General features: G+C 40.0%; 2 protein-coding genes across 2 annotated transcripts; one reads left to right on the top strand and one right to left on the bottom strand.

The window, feature by feature from the left end:
* Nucleotides 1–1,988: 1,988 nt before the first annotated feature.
* Nucleotides 1,989–2,897, bottom strand: LOC113505991. Its single transcript, XM_026888857.1, has one exon. The coding sequence runs from the start codon at nt 2,895–2,897 to the stop codon at nt 1,989–1,991; it is 909 nt and encodes a 302-aa protein (XP_026744658.1).
* A 2,588-nt stretch (nt 2,898–5,485) lies between these two features.
* LOC113506111 lies at nt 5,486–7,657 on the top strand. Its single transcript, XM_026888964.1, has 4 exons — nt 5,486–5,661; nt 5,957–6,089; nt 7,012–7,126; nt 7,271–7,657. The coding sequence occupies exons 1-4, from the start codon at nt 5,612–5,614 to the stop codon at nt 7,603–7,605; spliced, it is 633 nt and encodes a 210-aa protein (XP_026744765.1). The 5' UTR covers nt 5,486–5,611; the 3' UTR covers nt 7,606–7,657.
* Nucleotides 7,658–7,797: the final 140 nt, after the last annotated feature.

The following is a 7,797-nucleotide window of genomic DNA, read 5'->3' as shown; positions in this document are numbered from 1 at the left end:
GATATAGATATATTAAAATTAAAGGAATAAAAACTCAAGCTAGTACGACGCCAACAATGGTAATAATTGCACACGAGCGGCGAGCGCTCCCCGCCCCCGGGCGCGCCGCCGCTGCTCGGATCTCTAGTTTTAATTGAAATCAGAGATGGCGTTGCTTGTCTGAACATACCGGCCGCCTTGGAAGGATCCTCTTCTTCCAATTGCTTCCAGGGTACAACACGATTTAATTAGAGTCTTCAAGAAGAGGGCAAATTTTGGAACAAGCTCGTTGAATGATGCCCGTGGATGTGCGTAGCTCGGCAACCCGAGTAATACCATCTTTTCCTGGGAGAAGTCGAATCACTCTTCCCATCTTCCATTTAAGCGGTGGAAGGTTGTCTTCCTTTATCAAAACGAGAGCATTAGAGGCGATGTTATCTTTGTTGACCATCCACTTAGTGCGGCGCTGGAGCTCCGACACGTATTCTTTTGACCAGCGCGTCCAAAAATGCTGTCGTAGTTGCTCCAGTCGCTTGTAGCGTTCCAAACGGGTTGCTGGAATCTGATTGATGTCCTCAGAGGTAGGAGCAGTCAACGGCCGGCCAATGAGGAAATGAGCTGGAGTGAGTGGTAGGTAGTCGTTGGGATCAGTGGATAGAGGAGACATGGGTCGAGAATTCAGGACAGCTTCGATTTGCGTTAACACCGTGCTGAACTCTTCGAATGTTAATTTGGCATCGCCAACGACCCGCCTTAAATGGTGCTTGCACGACTTAACGCCCGCCTCCCACAAACCACCAAAATGAGGAGCGTAAGGCGGAATGAAGTGAAAGTTAATGTTATGACTACTAGCAAAATCTAAAACGTCTTTAGTGTTCTGAAATACAGCTGAAAGCTCTCTCTCAGCGCCAACGAAATTCTTTCCATTATCTGAAAATATTTGATAAGGTTTCCCGCGACGCGATATAAACCGTTTGAGTGCCAATATATAATCTTGTGAAGACAATGAACTGACCAACTCCAAATGCACGGCGCGGGTAGTAAAGCATACAAATAGATAAATGTATGCCTTGATTAACCGTGAACCTCTGCCCTTCCTATTTAAAATATATATAGGTCCGGCGTAATCCGCGCCGGATTTCATGAAAGGATAAGTAGGGACTAACCGTTCTGACGGCAAGTTGCCCATAAGTGGAGTTAATGTCTTCCCCTTAATACGCTTGCACGTAATGCATTGATGTACTATTTGTTTAGCTAAATTCCGAGCTCCAAGCACCCACCAGCTGTCACGCATAGTGGACACCAGGAGTTGTGGTCCAGCATGGAGCAACCTTTTGTGTTCGTATAAACACAAAAGGTATGTGAACCGATGTTTATGGCATAACACGATGGGGTGCCTTTTCTCATAATTGAATTGAGAATTGTGTAATCTGCCACCTACCCGAATTATTTTATTTGTGTCTAAAAATATATTTAAGCCTGCTATTTTATTAAAACGTTTACCACGCTTTTCCTTAACAGGTAAGCTTCTTATAAGGTTACGATATTCATCATAAAACGATTGTTGTTGAACTAGACGTACTAACATTTGTAATGAGTCGCTAATCTCACCGGCTGTTAACGAACCGGTTTTGCGTGGGTGCCTGCTGCACGAGGTGCGCGCGTTATGTATAAAACGTAAGACATATAATAATAATAATAAATTTATTTATTTTCAGGCAACATGGCCCATAGATATATACCTTACAGACTAACATATATATAAAGTATACAGTATTGGTTAGTAAATAAAAATCTTAAAACTATATTAGTAACACTTCCTAGCACTAGGTGTTTGTGCGTTCGGTCGGGATTTGTCCGCGGAAGCGACGGAAAACCACTCCTTGCGGCCAAAAGTTATCGTCCATGACGAGGTGCAGGAAGCAGTTAGGGACGCGCACCACGAACGCCTTGAAATTGACGTTCCGGCGCGACTCCAGCAGCTGCACTCTCGGCGCGTACTGCACTTTTTAGCGCACGTAGTCGGCGATGTCCTCCGCCCGGATGCTGTAGTGTAGGCGAGATATGTACACCGGAGTATTCGGCTGCGCAGCTCGCACCCTTGTTTGGGGCTCAACAGGAGCCTTGCCGCAGCAGTTCTGATTAGTTCGTTTCCGGTGCTTCCTCTTCAGCACCGTTACGAAACCGTCTTCGTCCGCCCGGTTCCTCGGTTGTGGGACCAGAGTGCGTAGGGGAACAGCGGAGGCGCAAACGCTGCCCAGCTGTTTATTTGGTCGTGCAGTTTGCGTGGCGCTACGTGGATGAGGCATGATTGCGGGGGCCGGGGGCTGGGGCATGCGGTCAGCGCCCTTTGCTGACTCGGCTGACGGCGACGACGAAGATAAAACTGCTGACGCGAAGCTCGTAGCCGATGTGTCGAGTAGGCATGCACCTCGACGCGTGTTTACGTTGCTTACACGCGCCGGTGACCCAGTTTTATTCACAGAAGTGCGCAATTCAACGACTTCCTTGCGCAAATCTGTGACATCTTTCTGGGATGCCTCCAGCTTCCTGTGCACATCTGCAAGACTTGCCTTTAGGGAGACGATGTCCTTCAAAAGGCACGTTACGTCGACGTGGTCGAAGGTGACAGGAGGTAACTTGTTTAAGTCCTTTGCCACAAACGTCGGCACATCGTCGGGATCGGTCTCCTTCAGCAGCGTGATTACATCTTGCAGACTCTTCTTTGTCCCGTCACGCCTACGGGACACCATCTGGTCGCTCTTGTTCAGCAACTTGAACACAAGCAGCTTAGACGCAGCGATGTCATCCTCGCTGAAATTCGATGAACAGATCTGGATAGCAGACACCTCGTCCATGACATCCAGCTTCTGTTGTAGAAACGCTAGTAGCTCATTTGCTACTAATTTTTCGCTCATTTTGCAGAAATAACTAGCGTCGGCATACGCCGCGCTTGCCGATACAGTTTGCAAAATACACGTCCACCTAGGAGCGCGGTAACATATGTATGCGCCAGTTCGCTGAAGACGATCAAGGCACGAAAATCTATTGAAGTCAACAACAACATTCAATTTTAAATCTGTACTTAATAAATTTATAGTTATAGATTTTACTTCTGGCAGTGGCGTATCAGCTTCGAGATTATTATTAATTAGCCAGCTGTCAGTTGGTTCGTAAAGAAAACCCGGACCGTACCACCATAGACGTATATTGTCTTCTTTTAATTGGTCAAAATAAACACCTCTAGATAACAAGTCAGCCGGGTTATCTTTACTCATGACATGTCGCCAAATAGTATTGTTAGTTAATTCATTAATTTCTACAACTCTGTTTTGTACGAAGGTTTTTAATTGATGTAGAGCCATTCTAAGCCAGCCTTGAACGATTGTGGAATCGGTCCAGAAATATATTTTTTCAAATGTTAAACGAAGAGAATTTATGATTTTGTTATATAACTGCGCTCTAACCAACGCACCACATAGTTCAAGGCGTGGTATACTAATAGTTTTAAGAGGTGCCACCCTTTTGGCACACAACAACCGAACGGCTATCTCGTTATTGTTATAAGAACGTATGTATGCACACGCGCCGTACGCGACCTGCGACGCATCGGTAAATATATGAAGCTCCTTATGCTGCGCGTGTATTATAGTACAACGAGAAACCTTTATCTCAGGTAAGTACTTAACGCTATTCATAAATTGTTGCCATTCATTAGAGATGTTTCTAGAAACCTCGTCGTCCCAATCTAATTTACTGAGCCATAGCTGTTGCAATATTATTTTCGAAGTAGTAATCGCCGGTGCTACTAAACCAAGAGGATCATATACCTATTTGTGAGATGACAGACATGATTAAACGCTTTGTAACGACAACATTGTTGTTGTGTGATTCTAAGTTAGAAGTAAAATACAGCTCATCAGTTTTATTAGACCATCCTATACCCAATGTTTTAGATTGGCAATGCTCAAGTCTCGACAAGCTTCCGGTGCCACGTCATGATTAAACGTCCACTTTCGTAAGGGAAAACAACCGCTTTGTAACATTTTCGATGTTTTATTACAAATGTCTAATAAGGTATTTAACTCGTCATGACCCGTTATCAAATCGTCCACGTAGAAGTCGTCACTGATGACGCGCGCGATGACGTCATCGTCGCATTCTTGAGCCAGATGCTTCAAGCACTGAATACTCAGGTAAGGCGCCGACGTAGTACTGTATGTGACTGTATTTAATCTATAAATTTGAAGTGGCTTATTAGTATTTGTTCGCCATAGAATGAGTTGTAAATTACGTTGATCGTCTTGAATGAGAACCTGTCTGTACATCTTCTCAACATCTGCGCAGGCAACGTAACGATATTGTCTAAAGCGCAGCAATATTGAAAATATGTCATTTTGAATCGCAGGGCCTACGTACTGAAGGTCATTCAATTATTTATTACTCGTGGTGACCGCACTCGCGTCAAAAACGACGCGCAATTTAGTAGTTAAGCTATTTTGACGATAAACACCATGATGAGGCATAATATACAAAGGTTTGGGTAAATTGTTAATGTCTGCTTCTGACAAAGTCATATGACCTAACTTTTCGTATTCATCTAGAACGTCGCAGTACATTGCTTTATATTGAGGTAAACGTTCTAACTTTCGTTCTAGCGCGTGAAACCGTTTCTCTGCCGAAGTATAAGAATCTCCCAAAACGTTGGGAGAACACTTAAGCGGCATTCGAACGTGAAATCGACCGTCGCTATCACGGGTTGTTGTCTCAATAAACAAATTCTCGCATAAACTTTCCTCCTTTGATAACACACGCGAAACATTAACTTCCTCAATTTCCCAAAACTTACGTATTTGAGCATCTAAAGTGTCAGTTTGAGTAAAATTGCATTGAACTACATTCATATTTTTTAAATTATGTGAACGTTTATTATTGATTGGACCGGATATAATCCAACCAAAACTAGTACCTTGTAGGCATGGTCCGGCTTCAAGTTTAATCATTTTATTTTCGTCTATTATTGACCAAAACATATCTGCACCTATTAATATGTCAATTTTAGCCGGTATATTGAACGATGGATCCGCGAGTCGCACATGATCAGTACCCCTAGCACGAACATTTGTAAGTTTCGTATCGTTAACGTATCGAGTTGACGATACGATAACGGAATACAACTAAAGTAGGAAGCACGAAGCACTATCGTAATCGTATCGAGACCTCGATACGATTTCGATAGTGACGTCATACTAACGTAAGTAAGGAGGGACAACATTGAACGAAGGATCGTAAAATTGATTGAACGTTTCGTTCAAAAACTATAACGTATTTTGTTCGTAGTGATTTCACTGCCTTTAAAACTTTAAAACCATTTAAATATTAATGCTTTACAACGAACCATTAATAAAAGTTAATATTAATTTAAAATAAATGGTGTATTTAATTAATATAATACTGAAACTTTGTTTATTTTGAAACTGTGTTCCTAAACGAACGACACGACATTTTGTGCCGCGAAGCTCATTCAAGGACAACTTTGTTTTGAAGTGAAGTGAAGAACTCGTATTACTTTACATCTAAAAGTGTTAACGGGGTTTACAATCGCAGTTACAAAACCACTGAAGTTTAGAAAATGAGAACCAGCCACCCACAATACACAATTATGGTGGAATTCATGGAAAAGTAAGTAAATTTCATTTAATATGTTATTGTAAACATACCAGTTGATAAATGATATTTTAATGGAAAATTTAAATATACATATTATTATGAATCAAAAGGTAGTGTATTTATACAATTGGGTCATAAAAAATGGTAAGCTAAATTGATAGTTCTTTAACAAATTTGAATCAAATTGAAATAAACTTCCATGGGGTATGTATTTAATTTATGATATTTATGTAGGTCTAAAATTAAGTGTATACCAGATAGAATGGGAGACAGTCGTTTAATTCTAAAATTATTTAAATTATTATAGGCATGGAGACTTGTCTAAACCCAGCGGAGGCCCTCGTGGTAGACACTATGTACAGCTAAAATGGAAGGAGCTTTCGGATATGCTCAATAGTGATGGCACAGGCGACTCTAGAACAGAGGAAAAGTGGCGAAAGGTATGTCTCAAATCTTTATCCATGGTTATAGTTTCATCTCACAAGTAGAAATTCATTGCATGCATTTTATGTTGGCGTTGGGCATCCTTCTCTATTATTGGTGTGGTGTTTTTTATTCATATTAAGGTTTGGAGTGATTTCAAAAACAACGTGAAACGAAAGTGGGCCAAAATAAATAGGTCAGCTCATGGTACAGGTGGTGGGCCTGCGCTTCAATTAACATTAACCGACTTAGAAACCAGGGTTATGAATATAATTGGGGTGCAGGCTGCTACTGGAATGCCCATACAAGAAGCTGGCTTCATACAGGTGTGATTAAGAATTTTTCTTTGTAACATTTAAAATGAGTTATTTTCAATTTTTGATGCACATAATTATACAGTCATAAGCAAAGATAATTATGTTTATTTAAATAGTTACTAAAATTATAGTTTTTACCTCAGACTGATATAAGTCAAGTGTTCAACTTTTGGATTGTGTACTCATCATATTGCTCATGACTGGACATATAGTATATTTTCATAGAAATACAATAAGCTTGGTAACCATTGAAGAATTATGTGAATATGATATTCTTAAACGGGACTGAATGTGGTCAAAAGTTTTCTCTATGAGAAGGACCTACCTCTTTATAAATCCCCAGAATAACAAAAAAGGGTCACCACTTAAGCTCTTTTTTGTTAGTATAGTTACACTTAAAATTCTTTTGCAGTGGTGCATGACTTAATCTCATGCTTTTGTTTTTACCACATTATATATTTGAATTATGATGCTTGTTAGTCTCTTGAAGTTTGATGTTATCTGCATTATTGATTATCCTCAAGAGCAGACTTTTGATAAAAAAATAAACATAAGTAGTAGTTAGCACTGCTTTGAAACATATGATGTGTGTTCCCTAATGTATTTTTTTTATGAAAATTAGGTTGATGTTGAGGAGGAAGAGAGCTTGTCAGGTACTCATCTACAAGAAACAAACACAAAAACAAGTGAAGTTATTGTTGATGACATACCTATAAAACTAACACCCGTTGCTGACGGTTGGTATATTTTTAATTTAAATACTTTAGATTACCTTTTGTGTTTGAAATAACTAGTACTAAATGAATTATAATTCAATCATTAAAACTAAAAACTAACACATTAAGTCGAGATAACTACCTAAATGCCCATCATTTTGCCAGATGCTTGGAATACTCCGGGAACAAGTAGCCAACGCTCAATCGCTCCACCTCCACCTCCCGCGCATCCACTACCACCTTCAATAGCTTCAATGGACACACATTGGAAGCCGCCGAAGAAAAAGAAGAAAGCCGACGATGAAATTTTAAAAGTATTTAAGGAGTGTGAGGGGTCCGCAAGGCAGTATGAAAGAGAGCGTGATCGAGTTGCGGAAGAATTAGAAAGAGAGAGGATTAGACAGCGTGATGTAGAGCTGCAGTTGCAAGCTAAATGGCTGGATTTTTTTAAAGAAGCTTTGAAGGTATTGGATGCATATTTGGCGAATAAAAGTGTATAAAATCGGACATTATTTGTTTCGCCAAATATGCAACTAATAGTAAGTTATTTGGTTAGGCTTATTGTTTTGTTTGTTTATTGTTATTAAGTTTTATTTGTGTATGTAGATAAAGATTAGCTTAATAAATAACTTAGACAATATATTATTTTAAGATCTTTTAATTATATTTCATAGAGAAATACTTTTTATTAA

The sequence above is a fragment of the Trichoplusia ni genome, chromosome 28, assembly GCF_003590095.1.
Source record: "Trichoplusia ni isolate ovarian cell line Hi5 chromosome 28, tn1, whole genome shotgun sequence".
Taxonomy (NCBI): Eukaryota; Metazoa; Arthropoda; class Insecta; order Lepidoptera; family Noctuidae; genus Trichoplusia; species Trichoplusia ni.
This window is presented reverse-complemented; position numbering and strand designations above follow the sequence as displayed.

Coding starts and splice junctions, on each gene's coding strand:
- LOC113505991 (XM_026888857.1), bottom strand. CDS start 2,897: ATGAGCGAAAAATTAGTAGCAAATGAGCTACTAGCGTTTCTACAACAG.
- LOC113506111 (XM_026888964.1), top strand. CDS start 5,612: ATGAGAACCAGCCACCCACAATACACAATTATGGTGGAATTCATGGAA. Junction 5,662..5,956: donor ATGGTGGAATTCATGGAAAA/GTAAGTAAATTT, acceptor AAATTATTATAG/GCATGGAGACTTGTCTAAAC. Junction 7,127..7,270: donor ACTAACACCCGTTGCTGACG/GTTGGTATATTT, acceptor TCATTTTGCCAG/ATGCTTGGAATACTCCGGGA.